The sequence below is a fragment of the Vulpes vulpes genome, chromosome X (genome assembly GCF_048418805.1).
Source record: "Vulpes vulpes isolate BD-2025 chromosome X, VulVul3, whole genome shotgun sequence".
NCBI classification, from domain to species: Eukaryota; Metazoa; Chordata; class Mammalia; order Carnivora; family Canidae; genus Vulpes; species Vulpes vulpes.
The window spans coordinates 52,400,367-52,421,399 of record NC_132796.1 but is presented as its reverse complement, the minus strand read 5'-3'; the positions used below and the strand labels follow the sequence as shown (position 1 = coordinate 52,421,399).

The following is a 21,033-nucleotide window of genomic DNA, read 5'->3' as shown; positions in this document are numbered from 1 at the left end:
ATTGCATCTGAATCTTTGCGGTAAATCCCCAACAGTGCAATTGCTGGGTCGTAGGGCAGGTCTATTTTTAACTCTTTGAGGAACCTCCACACAGTTTTCCAGAGTGGCTACACCATTTTACATTCCCAACAACAGTGTAAGAGGCTTCCCTTTTCTCCGCATCCTCTCCAACATTTGTTGTTTCCTGCCTCGTTAATTTTCCCCATTCTCACTGGTGTGAGGTGGTATCTCATTGTGGTTTTGATTTGTATTTCCCTGATGGCAAGTTATGCAGACCATTTTCTCATGTGCGTGTTGACCATGTCTATGTCTTCCTCTGTGAGATTTCTCTTCATGTCTTTTGCCCATTTCATGATTGGATTGTTTGTTTCTTTGGTGTTGAGTTTAATAAGTTCTTTATAGATTTTGGATACTAGTCCTTTATCTGATATGTCATTTGCAAATATCGTCTCCCATTCTGTAGGTTGTCTTTTAGTTTTGTTGACTGTATCCTTTGCTGTGCAAAAGCTTCTTATATTGATGAAGTCCCAATAGTTCATTTTTGCTTTTGTTTCTTTTGCCTTCGTGGATGTATCTTGCAAGAAGTTACTGTGGCCAAGTTCAAAAAGGGTGTTGCCTGTGTTCTCCTCTAGGATTTTGATGGACTCTTGTCTCACATTTAGATCTTTCATCCATTTTGAGTTTATCTTTGTGTATGGTGAAAGAGAGTGGTCTAGTTTCATTCTTCTGCATGTGGATGTCCAATTTTCCCAGCACCATTTATTGAAGAGACTGTCTTTCTTCCAATGGATAGTCTTTCCTCCTTTATCGAATATTAGTTGACCATAAAGGTCAGGGTCCACTTCTGGGTTCTATATTCTGTTCCATTGACCTATGTGTCTGTTTTTGTGCCAGTACCACACTGTCTTGATGACCACAGCTTTGTAGTACAACCTGAAATCTGGCATTGTGATGCCCCCAGCTATGGTTTTCTTTTTTAAAATTCCCCAGGCTATTCGGGGTCTTTTCTGATTCCACACAAATCTTAAAATAATTTGTTCTAACTCTCTGAACAAAGTCCATGGTATTTTGATAGGGATTGCATTAAACATGTAAATTGCCCTGGGTAACATTGACATTTTCACAATATTAATTCTGCCAATCCATGAGCATGGAATATTTTTCCATCTCTTTGTGCCTTCCTCAATTTCTTTCACAAGTGTTCTATAGTTTTTAGGGTCTATATCTATATCCTTTACCTCTTTGGTTGGGTTTATTCCTAGGTATCTTATGCTTTTGGATGGAATTGTAAATGGGATTGACTCCTTAATTTCTCTTTCTTCAGTCTCATTGTTAGTGTATAGAAATGCCATTGATTTCTGGGCATTGATTTTGTATCCTGCCACGCTACCAAATTGCTGTATGAGTTCTAGCAATCTTGGGGTGGAGGCTTTTGGGTTTTCTATGTAGAGTATCATGCCATCTGCGAACAGGGAGAGTTTGACTTCTTCTTTGCCAATTTGAATGCCTTTAATGTCTTTTTGTTGTCTGATTGCTGAGGCTAGGACTTCCAATAGTATGTTGAATAGCAGTGGTGGGAGTGGACATCCCTGTCTTGTTCCTGATCTTAGGGGAAAGGCTCCCAGTGCTTCCCCATTGAGAGTGATATTTGCTGTGGGCTTTTCGTAGATGGCTTTTAAGATGTCGAGGAAAGTTCCCTCTATCACTACACTCTGAAGAGTTTCGATCAGGAATGGATGCTGTATTTTGTCAAATGCTTTCTCTGCATCTAATGAGAGGATCATATGGTTCTTGGTTTTTCTCTTGCTGATATGATGAATCACATTGGTTGTTTTACGAGTGTTGAACCAGCCTTGTGTCCTGGGGATAAATCCTACTTGGTCATGGTGAATAATTTTCTTAATGTGTTGTTGGATCCTATTGGCTAGTATCTTGTTGAGAATTTTTGCATCTGTGTTCATAAGGGAATTGGTCTATAATTCTCCTTTTTGGTGGGGTATTTGTCTGGTTTTGGAATTAAGGTGATGCTGGCCTCATAGAACGAATTTGGAAGTACTCCATCTCTTTCTGTCTTTCCACACAGCTTTTGTAGAATAGGTATGATTTCTTCTTTAAACGTTTGATAGAATTCCCCTGGGAAGCCATCTGGCCCTGGACTTTTGTGTCTTGGGAGGCTTTTGATGACTGCTTCAATTTCCTCCCTGGTTATTGGCCTGTTCAGGTTTTCTATTTCTTCCTGTTCCAGTTTTGGTAGTTTGTGGCTTTCCAGGAATGTGTCCATTTCTTCTAGATTGCATAGTTTATTGGCGTAGTGCTGTTCATAATATGTTTTTTAAATTATTTATATTTCCTTGGTGTTGGTAGTGATCTCTCCTTTCTCATTCATGATTTTATTAATTTGAGTCTTCTCTCTCTTCTTTTTAATAAGGCTGGCTAATGGTTTATCTATCTTATTAATTCTTTCAAAGAACCAACTCCTGGTTCTGTTGATCTGTTCCACAGTTCTTCTGGTCTTGATTTCATTGAGTTCTGCTTGAATCTTTATTACCTCTCTTCTTCTGCTGGGCGTAGGGTCCATTTGCTGATTTTTCTCTAGCTCCTTTATGTGTAAGGTTAGCTTTTGTATTTGAGTTCTTTCCATTTTTTGAATGGATGCTTGTATTGCGATGTATTTCCCCCTTAGGACTGCTTTTGCTGCATCCCAAAGATTTTGAACGGTTGTATCTTCATTCTCATTAGTTTCCATGAATCTTTTTAATTCTTTCTCAATTTCTTGGTTGGACCTTTCATCTTTTAGCAGGATGGTCCTTAACCTCCACGTGTTTGAGGTCCTTCCAAACTTCTTGTTGTGATTTAGTTCTAATTCCAAGGCATTATGGTCTGTGAATATGCAGGGGACGATCCCAATCTTTTGGTATTGGTTCAGACCCGATTTGTGACCCAGTATGTGGTCTATTCTGGGGAAAGTTCCATGTGCACTTGAGAAGAATGTGTATTCAGTTGAGTTTAGATGTAAAGTTCTGTAGATATCTGTGAAATCCATCTGGTCCAGTGTATCATTTAAAGCTCTCGTTTCTTTGGAGATGTTGTGCTTAGAAGACCTATCGAGGGTAGAAAGAGCTAGATTGAAGTCACCAAGTATAAGTCACTTAGTTGTATTATCTAAGTATTTCTTCACTTTGGTTATTAATTGGTTTAAATATTTGGCAGCTGCCACATTCGGGGCATATATATTGAGGATTGTTAAGTCCTCTTGTTGAATAGATCCTTTAAGTATGAGATGGTGTCCCTCCTCATCTCTCCGTATAGTCTTCAGGGTAAATTTTAGTTTATCTGATATAAGGATTGCTACCCCCTGCTTTCTTTTGAGGACCAACTGAATGGTAAATGGTTCTCCAACCTTTTATTTTCAGGCTGTAGGTGTCCTTCTGTCTAAAATGAGTCTCTTGTAGACAGCAAATAGATGGGTCCTGCTTTTTTATCCAGTCTGAAACCTCTTTTGATGGGGTCATTAAGCCTGAGTTACTATTGACAGATATGAGTTTAGTGTCATCATGACATCTATTCAGTCCTTGTTTTTGTGGATTGTTCCACTGAACTTCTTCTTAAAGGGGAATTTTAAGAGTCCCCCTTAAAATTTCTTGCAGAGCTGGTTTGGAGGTTACATATTCTTTCAGTTCCTGCCTGTCTTGGAAGCTCTTTATCTCTCCTTCCATTTTGAATGAGAGCCTTGCTGGATAAAGTATTCTTGGTTGCATGTTCTTCTCATTTAGGACCCTGAATATATCCTGCCAGCCCTTTCTGGCCTGCCAGGTCTCTGTGGAGAGGTCTGCTGTTACCCTAATACTCCTCCCCATAAAAGTCAGGGATTTCTTGTCTCTTGCTGCTTTAAGGATCTTCTCTTTATCTTTGGAATTTGCCAGCTTCACTATTAAATGTCGAGGTGTTGAACGGTTTTTGTTGATTTTAGGGGCGGATCTCTCTATTTCATGGATCTGAATGCCTGTTTCCCTTCTCAGATTAGTAAAGTTTTCAGCTAGGATTTGTTCAAATACATATTCTGGCCCTCTGTCCCTTTCGGCACCCTCAGGAACCCCAATTAAATGTAGGTTTTTCTTCCTCAGGCTGTCGTTTATTTCCCTTAATCTGTCTTCATGGTCTTTTAATTGTCTGTCTCTTTTTTCCTCAGCTTCCCTCTTTGCTATCAACTTGTCTTCTATGTCACTGACTCATTCTTCCACCTCGTTAAGCCTCGTCGTTAGGACTTCTAGCTTGGATTGCATCTCATTCAATTGATTTTTAATTTCTGCCTGATTGGATCTAAATTCTGCAGTCATGAAGTCTCTTGAGTCCTTTATGCTTTTTTCTAGAGCCACCAGTAGCTGTATCATAGTGCTTCTGAATTGGCTTTCTGACATTGAATTGTAATCCAGATTTTGTAACTCTGTGGGAGAGAGGACTGTTTCTGATTCTTTCTTTTGAGGTGAGGTTTTTCTTCTAGTCATTTTGCTCAGTGCAGAGTGGCCAAAAAGAAGTTGTATTGGGAAATGGAGAAAAAGAGAGAGAGAGAAGGAAAGAAAAGAGAAAAAGAAAAAAGAAAAAGAAGAAAAAAAGGAAAGAAGAGAAGAAAAAGAGAAAGAAAACAGAAAGAAAGGTGAAAAAAAAGGGGTGGGGGAAGCAATCAGAAATCAAAAAACAAAAAACAAACAAAACAAAACAAAACAAAAAACATGTGGGAGTATCTTCTGATTCTGTATACTTTAAGTCCCTTGACTTCCTCTGGAACTGGTCCGTCTTGCTGGTCTTCTGGGGGAGGGGCCTGCTGTGCTGATTTTCAGGTGTTAGCACTTGGGGGAGCTGCTCTGCCCCTGCCTGGTGCAGGGCTCAGTGGGGGTTGTTCACCCCGTGAGGCCCCAGGAGGAACAGCCACAGTGGCTATGGCAGCTCTATTTACCTGGATTCAGCCCCCGCAGTAACTCCGGGGCTCTCCGTCTGCAGGGCCTGGAAGCTCCGGGGCGGGGCTGCTGATCTGCTCAGCTCGGGGCAGGGGCGTCCTTGCTGTCCTGGGCCCTCCCGGCCTCTGCCTGTCCCTGGGGGAGGCCGTATCCTGGGCTGTGTCCCGGCGCCCTGTGCCCCAGGGCCTGCGCTGTTGGATTCGCGCTCCCCGCCGCGGAGCCTCCTCCGCGGAGCCGCCGCCCGAGCCCCTCCGACCTGCTCCGGGTCCCACCGTGTGCGCTGCAGCCCTTAGGGAGCTCGGCGCACTCTCCTGGGCGCGCAGGTGTCAGTTAGTGTCCCAGGGAGTCCGAGGGCATCCCCGCCCTCCTGGGTCCTGCTCTAACTCCCTGCAAGCCCCTTTCTTCCCGGGAAGATTGGTGCAGCTCCTGCTTCTCCGGGACGGGGCTCTCCTGTCCTGGGGGCTCTCACCGCGGCCTCAGCCCGGCTCCTCACGGGGGCCCTCCCCCTTGGAGGCCTTTTGTTTCTTTATTTCTTTCCGCGTCTTCCTACCTTGATAGAGGCACGAACTCTTCTCACTGTAGCATTCCAGCTGTTCTCTGTTTAAATCTCAGGCCAAATTCGTAGATTTTCCGGATGATTTGAAGGTTATCTAGGTATTTTGGTGGGGACAGGTGATTTGGGGATCCTACTCTTCCGCCATCTTGCCCCTCCTTGCGGCAGGTGGGTTTCAAATATGTCTATCTGACTTCAGGTATCAAGCTTTTAACCACTGTGTTCTTAGCATACAGTATTGCCAAGTTGCTTTTCAAAAAGATTGTACGAAGTTACTATGCCATCCATAGAAGAGCACCTGTTTCACTACATTCTAGCATTTGATGTTACTATTTTATAAAAAGATTTTGATAAATTATTAGGTATATGGCATGGTGTATGGAAAATGTTTAGAAAGTTGATTTTGGACAGAGGGAAAGTATTGAAAGTTGCTAAGCTTCCTCAGAAATGAAACTGATATGATCATTTCATTTTTTATCTTTTTTAGCTGTCATGGAAATATTACATCTTGACATGTCTCTAGACTTTTGTCTGAATGTTGCGAAACTGCTGATGGATCATGAAAGGTACAGTAGAATTAGTTTTCTTTTCTCTAAAGACATATTTTTAAAGATTTTCTTTTTTTTCAAAGGTTTTCATTGATATATATTGAGTATATCCATTTATATCCATCCGTATTCACAGAGCACCACATCTGCTATTGTGCTGATCAAATTAGAAGATGGAATTGCTTACTTAATGATTTAAATAGTCAATAGTCAAGTTAATTTTAAAATTTACCTTAAAATTTGAAAAATAAAATGAGAAAGGAATAATGTAGTCAGGGCTGTATAAAATAGGAGTTAGGCCTAAGTTAACCTACAGGGCAATGTCATGTAGAACAGGAAGGCATGAGCAAGTGCAGTTCTATGAGTAATACATCTCTCTGGCTCTCTTTTTATGGGATTATTAATGTCAAAAGGGACTTTCAAGTATTTACAGACCTCTTAATGGTTCCCAGTCTTCAGTATGCATCAGAATTACTAGGGAGTAAGTACTTGAAAAGATGCCCAACATCATTAGCCATCAAGGAAGTACAAATCAAAACCACAATGAGAAACTACTTTGCACCCACTATGATGGCTATATTCAAAAAGACAGATAACAGATGTTGGCAAGGATGTAGAGAAATTGTAACCTTCATAACACTAATGGTGGGAATGTAAAATTGTGCAGCTGCTTTGGAAACAGTCTCTTAGTTCCTCAATAAGTTAAATAGAGTTACCTTATGACCCAAAAATTCCACTCCTGAGTTAAATAGGAAAGGTATGTCCATAAAACACATGTGATGTTCATAGCAGCATTATGCTTAATGCTTTACTGTGGAAACAATCAAAATGTCTATTTTTTAAAAGATTTTGTTTATTCATGAAAGACAGAGAGAGCTCTCTGACAGAGACATAGGCAGAGGGAGAGGCAGGCTCCCTGTGGGAAGCCTGATGCAGAACTCGATCCCAGGACCCCAGGATCATGCCCTGAGCTGAAGGCAGATGCTCAACCACTGAGCCACCCAGGCATCCCTTATAATTATAATAATTATTATTATGTTTCTACAAAACTGAAGCACAAAATTTTTTCTTACATACAATTGATACACATTTTCCAGTAATTTCTAAGGCTAGTTCTGCCATGTGGTAACATCAAAATCTTTTACTTTACAGTTCTTCCCCACTTCATCCTAACATTGTTCATTAGTCTGATCACTTCTAGTTCATAAGTATGGTAACTGGAAATGAACACAATACTACAGATGTGGTCTAACCAAGAGTATCTACTTTTCATTTTTTAAATGTTCTAAACCTGCACTATCCAATATTGTAGCAACTAGCCACATATAGCTATTTAAATTTAAACTAGCTAAAATTAAGCAAAATAAAAAAATTTAGTCCCTTAGTCACCCTAGATACATTAGGTCTCATTAGCCACGTGTGGTGAATGGCTATAGCTTACTAAACAGTGCAGATAGAGGACAATTCCGTTATCATAGGAAGTTCAACTGAGCAGCCCTGTTCTGGAGCCTGTTTCTTTTAATGAAGCCAATGTTAAGATTAGCTCTTTTCTCACAACCACAACACATAGTGAATTTCCTGGGCTTAGAATATTAGGTGTTTGCCATATCAGTTGCTCTTATCTCTGAGTTCCATGTTCTTTACTTTTATGATTGAATAAGTACCCAATGGCCACACTATAAGGAAAACTAGTTCTTTCCTGTTCTGTGTTTTTCTCATGTGGATTTTTTCTCTGTGAGTCTCCTTTACTACTTACACAAAACATTTCTTGTCACTAAATATGCGGAGGTTTTCCCCCACACCAAGCAGTTATCTGTGACACTACTTGGGTGTCCTACAATTCAACTCAATTCTGACACTATCTACCTGGCGAATAGCATCAGATCCCACAGGTTAAGGGCTTGGTCTCACAAGACTGCCCCCTCCCCACATACTTCAGAAGCCAGTTGCAAGCCTAGGTTATCATCTGTTTTTGACCAACTGGATATATATATATAGATCAGAGAGGTTCTAACACCTCCCTCCTCAGGTTCAATTAGTTTGTTAGAATGGCTCACAAAGGGCAGCCCGGGTGGCTCAGTGGTTTAGCACTGCCTTTAGCCCAGGGCGTGGTCCTGGAGTCCCGGGATCAAGTCCCACGTCAGGCTCACTGCATGGAGCCTGCTTCTGTCTCTGCCTCTCTCTCTCTGTCTCTCATGAATAAATAAATGAAATCTTTAAAAGAAAAAAAGAATGGCTCACAAAACTCAGGGAAACACTTAACTTAAATTTACCAGTTTATTGAGAGATATGATAAAGGATACATATGAATAGCCAGATGAAGAGATACATAAGGCAAGGTCTGGGAGAATTTTGTGCACAAGCACTTCAGTGCATATGGAGTTGGGGTGTATTACCCTCCTGCTGTAAATGTGTTTACTAACCTGAAAACTCTCTGGACTCTGCATTTTTGGAGTTTCCATAGAGACCTCTTTATGTAAGCATGATCAATTATTAATACTATTTCCAGTACCTCTCCCCACTCTGGAGGATTTGAGGTAGAGCTAAAAATTCTAAGCTTCTAATCATGGCTTAATCTTTCGGGTGATAAGCCCCCATCCAGAAGCCACCCAGAGTAACCTCAATAGAATGAAAGATGCTGAATTTATAGGAGTTTTAGGAGCTCTGTGTCAGGGATGAGGTAAAAAACAAATATTGGAACAAGAGATGTTCTTAGTGTCTTATTACTTAGGAAATGACAAGGGTTTTATATCTCTGTGCTAGGAACTGGGGGCAGAGATCAATATATATTTTCTATTATCCCACATAAATATTTTTTAAAGATTTTATTTATTCATGAGAGACACACAGAGAGAGAGAGAGGCAGAGACACAGGCAGAGAGAGAAGCAGGCTCCATGCAGGGAGCCTGATGCGGGACTCGATCCTGGGACCCCAGGGTCATGCCCTGGGCTGAAGGCAGACGCTCAACCATTGAGCCACCCAGGCGTCCCTATCCCACATATATTTTATAAGCTATTAAGTTTCAATCTAATTTTTATAGCATTTTTTTTCAGTTCTAATCCTGTGAATTTTGATTCTGTCATATAGTGTTCTTAACTACTCTTTCCAGTTTATGTTATCTTCAGATTTTGTGGGCATTCCACCTGTCTTCATCTCACTCACAGTAGCAAACTTTCTCTTAAAGGACATGATAGTATATGTTTTAGATTTCTGGACCATGCAGTTTCTTTTTCTTCTAATTTTTTCTTCAAATTTTTATTTAAACTCTAGTTAACATGTAGTGTAATATTGGTTTCAGGAGTAGAATTCAGTAACTCATCAATTACACACAACACCTGGTACTCAACACAACAAATGCCCTCTTTAATACTCATCACCCATTTAGCCCATCCCCTGCCCACCTCCCCTTCATCAACCCCGAGTTTGTTCTCTATTGTTAGGGGTCTCTTATGTTTTGCTTTCCCCTCTTTTTTTTCCCCCCTTCTCATACATTCATTTGTTTTGTTTCTTAAATTCCACATGCAAGTGAAATCATGGTATTTGTCTTTCTCTGACTTACTTCACTTGTATAATACTCAATTCTCCATCTACATCTTTGGAAATGGCAATATTTCATTCTTTTTATGGCTGGGTAATATTCCATTGTGTGTGTATATATATATAACACATCTTCTTTATCCACTCATCACTTGATGGACATTTGAGTTCTTTCCATAATTTAGCTATTGTTGGGGCACCTGGGTGGCTCAGTGGTTGAGTGTCTGCCTTTGGCTCAGGTCATGATCCTGGGGTCCTGGGATAGAGTCCCACATCAGCTCCCCATGGGGAGCCTGTTTCTCCCTCTGCCTATGTCTTTGACTCTCTAATGAATAAATAAATAAAATCTTTTTTAAAAATTTAGCTGTTGTTGATAATGCTGCTATAAACATGGGGGTACATGTGCCTAAAGAGTTTGCCATCTGTGTTCTCCTCTAGGATGTTGATCGTTCCTGTTTTACACTTAGGTCATTCATCCATTTTGAATTTATTTTTGTATATGATCTGAGAAAGTCATCCAGTTTCATTCTTCTACATGTTGCTGTTCATTTTTCCCAACACCATTTGTTGAAGAGATTGTCTTTTTTCCGTTGGATATCCTTTGCTGCTTTGTTGAAGATTAATTGGCCATATAGTTGTGGGTTCATTTCTGGGTTTTCTGTCCTGTTCCATTGATCTAAGTGTCTGTTTTTGTGCCAATACTATACTGTCCTGATCACTATAGCTTTGTAATATAACTTGATGTCTGGAATCATGATGCTTCCAGCTTTGTTTTTCTCTATCAAGATTGCTTTGGCTATTTGCAGTCTTTGGTGGTTCCATACAAATTTTAGGATTGTTTGTTCTAACTCTGTGAGAAATATTGTTGGAATTTTAATAAGGATGGCATTAAATGTATAGATTGCTTTGGGTAGTGTAGAAATTTGAACACTGTTTTCCGATCCATGAGCATAGATTCCATTTCTTTGTGTCATCTTCAATTTCTTTCATCAGGTTTTATCTTTTTCAGGGTATAGATCTTTTACCTCTTTGTCTAGGTTTATTCCTAGATATCTTAAAGTTTTTGGTGCAATTGTAAATGGGATTGATTCCTTGTTTTTTCTTTCTGCTTCTTCATTATTAGTGTATAGGAATGCAGCTTATAGGTTAATAGGAATGCATACAGATTTCTCTAGGTTGATTTTATATCCTGCAACTTTGCTGAATTTGTGTATCAGTTCTAGCAATTTTTTGGTAGAGTCTTTCAGGTGTTCTACGTAGAGAATCATGTTATCTGCAAATAGTGAAAGTTTGACATCTTTCTTGATGATTTGGATGCCTTTTATTTCTTTCTGGTGTCTGATTATTGAGGCTAAGACTTCCAGTACTGTATTAAATAACAATGGTGAGAGTGGACATCCCTGTCTTGTTCCTGACCATAGAGGAAAAGCTCTCAGTTTTTTTCCCCATTGAGGATGATATATATGTGTGGGTTTATTTCTGGGCTGTTTATTATAGTCCATTAATCTATGTGTGTGTTTTCATACCAGTATCATACTATTTTGATTATTGTATTTTGTAATATAGTGTGAGATCCAGGAGCATGATACCTCCAGCTTTATTCTTCTTTTTCAAGATTGCTTTGGCTATTCAGGGTCATTTGTGGTTCTATATAAATTTTAGGATTCTTGTTCTACTTCTGTAAAAGAAAATGCCATTGGTATTCTTTTGTTATTTTTTTGATATCAGGGTAATACTGGCTTCATAAATAAGTTTCAGAGTGTCCCCTTCTCTCCAGTTTTTTGGAGGAATTTAAGAAGGACTGGCATTTATTCTTTAAATATTTAGTAGAATTTGAAAGTAAAGACATCTGATCCTGAGCTTTTCTTCGTTGGAAGATTTTTTTATTACTGCCTCAACATCTTTGCTAGTTATAGGTATGTAAGGTTTTCTATTTCTTTCTTTTTTAAAAAAAGATTTTATTTATCATGAGAGAGAGACAGAGAGAGACAGAGAGAGATAGAGAGAGAGGCAGAGACACAGGCAGAGGGAGAAGCAGGCTCCATGCAGGGAGCCCGACGTGGGACTTGATCCCGGGTTTCCAGGATCAGGCCCTGGGCTGAAGGCGGCGCTAAACCGCTGAGCCACCGGGCTGCCCAGGTTTTCTATTTCTTAATGATTCAGGCTTAGTAGATTTTTAGGAATTCATGCATTTCTTTTAGGTTATTCAGTTTGGTATGTAAGTTTTCATGGTAGTCCCTTAAAATTCTTTTAATTTCTGAGGTTGTAACGTCTTTTTTTTTTTCATTTCTGATTTTATTCCTTTACTGTTTTTCTTAATCTAGTTAAAGATTTGTCACTTTCGTTTATCTTTTCAAAAACCCCAACTCTTCATTTCATTGATTTTTTTCTATTGTTTTTTTAGTCTCCATTTATTTCTTTTTTAAAAAAGATTTTATTTATTTATTTGAGAGAGAAAGAGCAGGAGCAGGAGGAGAGGCAGAGGGAGAAGCAGACTCCCCACTGAGTAGGGAGCCTGACTCAGGGCTCAATCCCAGGACCCTGAGACCATGACCTGAGCCAAAGGCAGGCACTTAACGGACTGAGTCACCCAGGCACCCCCTATTTCATTTATTTCTGCTATAATTTTGTAATTTCCTTCCTTCTGGTAGTTTTGTAGTTAGTTTATTCTTTTTCCTATTACCTTTAGTTGTAAATTGGGTTGTTGATTTGAGATCTTTTTTGTTATTGAATGTAAGCATTTATGATATAAATTCATCCCTTAGCATGACTTTTTTCTGTTTACTGTAAGTTTTGATAGGTTTTATTTTCATTTTCATTGTCTTAAGTTTTTTCTAATTTCCCTTGTGATTTCTTCATTTCATTGGTTAACTGTATTGTTTAATTTCTACAAATCCTAAATTTTTTCAGTTTTTCAGTTTTTCAGTTTTTCTTCTGTTACTGATTTGTAACTTTTAGACTTTTGTCATCAGAAAAGATACTCTGTATGATGTCTATCTTTTAAAATCTATTGAGGGACACCTGGGTGACACAGTCAGTTGAGTTTCTGACTCCTGATTTTGACTCAGGTCATGATCCTCAGGGTCGTGAGGTAGAGCCCCATGTCATGCTCTGTAGTGGGCATGTAGCCTTCTTAAGATTCTTTCTCTCCCTCTCCCCACTGCCCTCCTCTTGCTCTCTCTGTCTCTCTCTCTCTGTAAAAACAAACAAATAACAAACAAACAAACAAATAAATAAATACATCTGTTGAGACTAAATTTGTGGCCTAACATATGGTCTATCCTGGAAAATATTCCATGTGCACTTGAGAAGAATGTGTATTCTGTTAGAATGTGCTATATATGCCTGTTGGTTTTTTGTGTTGTTAAAGTCTTATATTTGTTACTTCTGTCTGGTTGTTCTACCCATTTTTGAGAGGAGATCTTGAAGTGTCCCACTATCTTTGAGTGCTGTTTTACCTTCAGTTGTCTTAAATTGATGGTCTATTATTAAGTATGTAAATATTAAGTATGTAAATATTTATATCTTTATGAAAAGATGTTATCTTTATTTATTTCTTAAAGATTTTATTTATTTATTCATGAAAGAGACAGAGAGAGAAGCAGAGACATAGCAGAGGGAGAAGCAGGTTCCATGCAGGGAGCCCAATGTGGGACTCGATCCGGGAACTGCAGGATCACACCCTGAACCAAAAGCAGACGCTTAACCGCTGAGACACCCAGGCGTCCCAGATGTTATCTTTAAAGATGTAAATTGTTATATCTTCTTGCTTTATTGGATTTTTAATTAATACACAATGTCCTTCTTTGTCTTTTGTACCTTTTTTTGATTTAAAGTCAATTTTGTCTGATACTATTATAACCACCCCTGCTCACTTTTGGTTACTATTTGCGTGGAATATCTTTTTCCATCATTTCACTTTCTACCTATTTGTGTCTTTGAATCTAAAGTGTCTCCTCTGAACAGTATATCATTGGATTCTGTTTATCCATTCTTCCAATCTCTGCCTTGTGATTGGAGTTTCATGCATTTACATTTAAATAAATTACTTAAATGAATTCCTGAAAGGTTCTGTTTAGAGAAATTAGCAAATAGTGTTTTTCCATAGACTTAACATTAAAAACTAAAACTGACTTACCTCCAAAATGTATTTGGCTCTAAGATACAATATAGTCATATTTAGGAATGTAGCACTTTATTTATGTATTTACTTATGTATTTATTTAAAAGAGAGAGAGCACACATATGCATGTGAGCAGGCAGAGTGGCAAAGGGAGAGGGAAAAGCAGACTCCCTGCTGAGTAGGGAGCCTGACTTGGGGCTCTATCCAAGGACCCTGGGATCATGACCTGGCTAAAGTCAGATGCTTAACTGACTGAGCCACCCAGGCACCCCAGGAATGCAGCATATTTTAAAAATCATATGTTTAAATGAAATTTATTCTTATGATAATATAAAACAACTACTTACATGGGTTGCAGAAATGGCATGCTAACTGAGATGAGTAAGATAATATCCTGAAAATCCAGGAAAAGAGACAAATATAATATTGAAGGCCTAATACTCTCAACATTAATTCCTTCCTGGGATAGATCTAAAACATTATCACCAGTCACTAAGAAATAAAAGCAAACATCTACTGGCTCCTGGGATTTAATTTAATCATGCTCACATGGATGTTCTCATCTAACAGCCACTATCAAAGCTGAGTTTGGTAAGAATTATCACCATAGTTCTTTCATCTGCTTTCCCATTTCAGATCAGATAAACATAGTTTACAGGGCATCCACTAGAATTATTTGTTTTAATAAAAATTATTAATGAGTTTATTAGAAAAATAATTACAGTCTGTAGGAAAGGAAATTGGTACAGAATATATACTCAGTTCTTGCATCTTTACTGTATTTGGTTTGGATAGATGGTTTATGTGTTTTTTTTCCCTCTGGGGAGGGGTTGGTTTTAGGGTGTTTGAGATGGGAAGAGGAATTAAAGGGATTTTTTAAAGTTGATTGCTTCTTGGAGATAAGTGTTTGATTTCCCTTAGTATATTGGATACATTTAAGTTCATTTTATCAACAAAAATTGTGCCTGGTGCAACATGTTGTCTGAGGTCTGGTTGGAGATAAAAAATATATAAAAAACAAACATTCCTCTAATGAATTTACAGTCTGCTACAGCAAGTTAAGCATATATATGATCAGTCAACTGACAATAAAAAGCAGGATATGAGAAGTGCATGGTATAGTTATAAATCCTATATGAATTTAGAGGAGGGAACAAAAGATCACTGTGGCTCTATTGATTAGAGAATGCTAAACGGAGGAGATAGGGACTTAGAAAATGTATAAGATCTGCATAGGTGAATGAATAGGGGATTCCTGGCAGGAAGATTAGAGTAAGCAAAAGTGTGAGCACAAGGCAGGTTTAGAGACAGTAATTTAGTCCAATTTAGTATCTTGTATGTAAAGAGCAGCATATGGAAGTCATAAACACTTCACTTACAAGTCTTATTGGAAAGAGTGTATGTATAAAGATAACCATAAAAGATAGCACATAGAAAATGAGGATAACTGACTAATTAGTATAGGAATTCAGAAGAGGCCTAGATCATTAATGGACTGGGAACATTAGAAAGGGTTGAAGGTGAGACTTCATCTGGGCTTTGAAGTTGGGAAAGAATTTAGTAAAGGAGTAAGAACACTTGTAGCAAGTAGGTGGGGGACAAAATAATCTAATATATGATTAATGCATTCGAGAGGCTAGGGCATACATACATTTTATATAAAAGCTGTAATGAGATACAAAATTAGGTATATTGGGGTCGTTTGTGAAAATCCTTGAAAATCAGGTTAAGAACTTTATGATACAGGCAAATGAGGACCCATTGAAGATTTTCAAAGAGGGTAGTGACATGCTAATGGAAACATGCAAGAAGTTGAGAGGGATGAGATTAGAAGTAGGGAAATAAATTAAGAGTCATCATAGGTAGGTCACATATAAAGTGATAAGAACCCGAATTAGGTTGATAGTAGTGGGAATTCATGCTTTCTCATCTGAGTTCCTACAGTGTACCAGTTATTTTGTCGCAGGGCATTAGAGATACAGAAATTAAATTATATATAGTCCTTGGTCTCAAGGAGATCACTGCCTAATGGGGAAGAATAGCTCATAATTATGAAACAAACACAATCAGAATATTTTAGTATTTCCAAAGAGGGCCTAGTAAGTAGATGATTTTTAAAGGTAAAACTATTCTTGTCTACATATTTGGCATTAAAATTATATTGTTTTGAGTTATTGTTCTGCCTTTTGCTGTTTTTGCCTTTTTTTCCCAGCCATGTTAGTAACTAATATGCCAGCCCCACACTATCTTCAGAACCTATTTTTTAGATAATCTATCTTTTTTTAGTTCACACAGTTAAGCTGTGAACTATCCAAAAACATTCTTGCCATAAACTATACAAATAAGGAATCTTACTCTCAGAGATTCTGGTACAGGAAATGGAAGGAAGTGATAAAAATGAAAGACATGAAAAATAAAAGTTGCAGACTTCAGTATCCCACTTTCAGTAAGCCAGACAGAAAATCTACAAGGAAACTTTGGACTTGAACCATATGTTAGACCAAATGGACTCAATAGACGTTTATAGAAGAATGTTCCATCAAACAGAAGCAGAATACACATTCTTCTCAAGTGCCCATGGAATATTCTCCAGGATAGATAGTATCACAAAATAAGTTTTAGCAAATTTGAGAAGATTGAAGTCATACCACGTATCTGCTCCATCACAATGATATGAAACTAGAAGTCAGCAACAAGAGGAAAGCAGGAAAATCTACACATTTTCAACAGGAGTGTGAAATTAACATCACACTCTGAAATGACCAGTGGGTCAAAGCAGAAATCAAAAGGGAAATAAAAAATATCCCCAAACAAATGAAAATGGAAACAACACACCCAAACCCATGGGATGCTGCAAAAGCCATTCTGAAAGGGAAGTTTATAGTAATAAATGCACATATTAAGAAAATAGATCTCACACAAACAACCTAAGTTTATACTTTAGGGAACTAGAAAAAGAAAAAGCAAACTAAGCTCAAAGTTGTAGAAGAAGGGAAGTAACAAAGATCAGAGAAGAAATAAATGGAATAGAAACCAGAAAAGCGATAAAAAAGATCAATGAAATGAAGAGGTGTTTTTTTTTTTTTTTTCAAAAAGATAAAACTGATACAAATTTAACTAGACTAAGAAAAAAGAGAAGGGCAGTCCCGGTGGCTCAGTGGTTTAGCGCCGCCTTCAGCCCAGGGCGTGATCCTGGTGACTGGAGATCAAGTCCCACGTCAGGCTCCCTGCATGGAGCCTGCTTCTCCCTTTGCCTTTGTCTCTGCACCTCTCTCTCTCTCTCTCTCTCTCTCTCTCTCTGTCTCTCTCTGTGTCTCTCATGAATAAATGAAATCTTTAAAAAGAGAAGCCAAAATCAGAAATGAAAGAGGAGACATTACAGTTGACAACACACAGATATAAAGAAGAGAATATTATGAAAAATTATATGCCAACAGCACAGCCCCGGTGGCACAGCAGTTTAGTGCCTCCTGCAGCCCGGGGTGTGGTCCTGGGGCCCTGGGATCGAGTCCCACGTTGGGCTCCCTCTTCTCCCTCTGCCTGTGTCTCTGCTTCTTTCTCTCTCTCTCTCTCTCTCTCTCTCTCTCTCTCTGTCTCTATGAATGAATAAATTAAAAATCTTTTAAAAAAATATATGCCAACAAATTGGATAAATTAGAAGAAATGGATAAAATCTTAGAAACATACAATGTACCAGGACTGAATTAGGAAGAAATAGAAAATCTGAACAGAACAATAATCAGTAGGGAGGTTGGATCAGTAATCAAAAACCTCCCAGGCAGAAATGCCAAGGATCAGATGGTTTGACTGGTGAATTCTACTGAACATTCAAAGAATTAATGTGAGTCCTTCTCAAACTCTTCCAAAAAACCGAAGAGGAGAGAATACTTCCAAACTCATTTTATGAGGCCAACATTACCCTGATAATTTGTAAGGGCACTGTAAGAAAACTATAGACCAGGCAGCCGGGTGGCTCAGCAGTTTAGCACCGCCTTCAGCCCAGGGCGTGATCCTGGAGTCCCGGGATCGAGTCGAGTCTCATGTTGGGCTCCCTGCATGGAGCCTGCTTCTCCCTCTGCCTGTGCCTCTGCCTTTCTCTCTCTCTTTCTCTCTGTGTCTCTCATGAATAAATAAAATCTTTTTTTTTTTAAAGAAAACTATAGACTAATACTCTTTTTTCCCCAAAATTTGTATTTAAATTCTAGTTAGTTAACGTATAATGTAATGTTTCAGAAGTAGAATTTAGTGATTGATCACTTACATATGACTCCTAGTGCTCATCATAAGAAGTACCCTCCTTAATACCCATCACCCACCTAGCCTATCCCCCACCCACATCCCTTCATCAACCCTTAGTTTGTTTTCTATTATTAAGAGTCTCTTACAGTTTGCTTCTCTTTTTTTCCCATTTCCCATGTTCATTTGTTTTCTTTCCTAAATGCCACTTATGAGTGAAATCCTATGATTTTTGAATAGACCCAGTACTCTTGATGAATATAGATGCAAATATTCTCAACAAAATATTAACAAACTGAATTCAACAACACATTAAAATGGTTAAACAGCATGACCAAGTGAGATTTATCCCTGGGATGGGAGGATGGTTTAACACATGCAAAGGAAAAAATGTGATTAATATAGTACACTGAAAGAATGAAAGATTAAAAAATCATGATTTTATGTCAGGGATGGGCAAAATAGGTGAAGAGGATTAAAGTATACAAACTTCTAGTTATAAAATAAATGAGACACAGGGATGCAATGTCCAACAAAGGAAATATAGTTAATAATATGTAGTATGTACATAGTATAGTGACAGAGGTTAGCTGGATTTAGCATGGTGATCACTTTGTAATGTATGTAACTGTTGAGTCACTATATTGTACATCTGAAACTAATATATTGTATCTCGACTACACAATAAAAAAATCATTATTCTCCCAAGAGATGCAGAAAAAGTGTTTGACAGATTATATCCTTTTGTGATATAAAACCCTTAACAAATTGTGTATAGAAAGAACATACCTGTGTGAGAATTAAATAAATTAATTTGTGTAATATTCCTGAGACATAGTAAGCATTCAATAGACTTTGGCTATTAATACTTTTTAAAAAAGATTTTATTTATTTATTCATGAGAGACACAGACTGAGAGAGAGAGAGAGGTAGAGGCACAGGCAGAGGGAGAAGCAGGCTCCATGCAGGGAGCCCGATGTAGGACTTGATCCTGGAACTCCAGGATCACGCCCTGGGCCGAAGGCAGGTGCTAAACCACTGAGCCACCCAGGGATCCCCTGTACTACTTTTGAAGAAGTAGTAGAACTACTCCCCACAACCTTACAGAACTGATTTTTGCCAATACCTGAATAAGCCTAGAAGCTGATCCTTTTCTAGAGCCCCTGGATAAGAGCCCAAGCCAGCTAATACCTTGACTTGGCCTTTTGAGACCCTAAGCACAATTTCCAGGTAAGCCTGCCTAGATTTCTGACCTAAAGAATTGTGAAATAATAAATGAGTGGGTTTTTTAAAGAAGATTTTATTTATTTTAGAGAGAGTGCACAAACAAGTGGGGAGATGGATAGAGGGAGGGGGAGAGAGAGCCTCAAACAGATTCCATGCTGAGCATGGAACCCAATGTAGGACTTGATCCCACAACTGTGAGATCATGACCTGAACCAAAACCAAGAGCTGGATGCTTAACTGACTGAGGCATCCAGGAGCCCCAATAAATGGGTGTTTTAAGCTGCTAAATTTGTGGTAATTTGTTACAGCAACAAAGCCTCTGGTACTTCTGTAAATGAGAGGGTGAAAGAGGTTTAAATAAGTAAACTTTAAGATTCCTTCTAGCTCTAAATCCTATGAGTATAGGATTCTCATTAAGCTGCTAGTTTGTGAACTAACGTCTAACAATCATATAAATGGGATGGCCATGTAACACACATAAAATACTTTGCTGGATACATATCTTTAAAGGTTACATATGGCAAAGCTACAGGTTGGGGGACTCTGTAATGCCAGATTAGATTGCTAAGTGGGTTTTTGTCAACTGCATTGCAAATAGTAGCAGCCAAAGCTGAGTTCTTTAGCTGTAGCCTAAAATTAGGGTTCAATGAAGAGGTTACTTTCTATGTGTAGGTTATTTGTATCCTTAAATGGAAATGATTATTATTATCAAACCAGAAGATCAATGATACCTATATGCCTACTAGCATTACAACAATTTATAGTTCTTAGTTTAAAGAACTATAAAGATTCTCAGTTCTCTTAGTTTAAAGAACTATAAAGATTCCTTTAAAGATTCTGTTATATATCCTATATTTCTAACACATAAGGGATTCTCACAATTCATTACATTTGGCTAACATATCCTTTGTTTTTTATGAAACTAGCTCCAAGGAGCAGAGATTTTGATATTACCTGTACATGAGTACTTAGTACATCCTTAGAAATGTAACTGTTTTTAGAGCAGTCTCCAGGGTTCTCTGTGCAAGGTGTCAGTGAGTTCATAATGGCAACTCTAGCTGGCCTTCCTGTCCATCTTTAGCAGTTATGCAAAGGAATGCCCAGTTTCCTTTATTTTCTTATTTTTTAAAAAAACAGCTTTATTGAGGTGTGACATATAATTCAATGCATATATTTAAAATAAGTGGACAATTCAATAAGTTTTGACATATATATACGTGATAGGTAACATATATTCATGTATAGACACACATTTGTAAAATATATAATATGTTCATATACATATGATGAATATATATGTTCATAAATGTGTATATACACATACATATAAGCATGCATGGTTATATACACACAAAATTACATGCACAGTTATGAACTCATCATAGTTACATATGAACTATGCTCAGTTATGAACATAGTTAATACCCCCAAATGATTCCTTGTAACTTTTTCTAATGCTTTCCTCCACCCAGCACCTCCTTCTTACCAGGCAACCATTGATCATTCATTGATGGTTTATGTCACTATAGGTAAGTTTGTATTTTTCAGAATTTTTTTTTATTTTATTTTTCAGAATTTTATATAGATGGAATCAGATTATTCCTTTTAGTGTGGCTTCTTTAACTCACCACATTTGCCTGAGATTCATCCATGTTGCTATATCTATCAGTAGTTCATTCCCTTCAGGGCACTGGGTGGCTCAGTTGGTTAAGCCTCTGACTTTGTCTAAGGTCATGGTCTTGGGATCTGGGGATTGGGCCCCTGCTTCAGGCTCTGCATTTAGTGGGGAGTCTGCTTCTCTCTCTCCCTCTGCCCCTTCTCCTGCTTGTGCTGTATCCCTCTCTCAAATAAAT

At 38.2% G+C, this 21,033-nt stretch overlaps 1 protein-coding gene across 1 annotated transcript in view; it reads left to right on the top strand.

The window, feature by feature from the left end:
- TEX11 (testis expressed 11) overlaps positions 1 to 21,033 on the top strand; it is a 319,132-nt gene that overhangs the window by 119,123 nt on the left and 178,976 nt on the right. Inside the window, exon 12 of the mRNA XM_072744060.1 lies at positions 5,996 to 6,074. Within this exon, the coding sequence (XP_072600161.1) occupies positions 5,996 to 6,074 (79 nt within the window). The remainder of the gene's footprint in view (positions 1 to 5,995; positions 6,075 to 21,033) is intronic.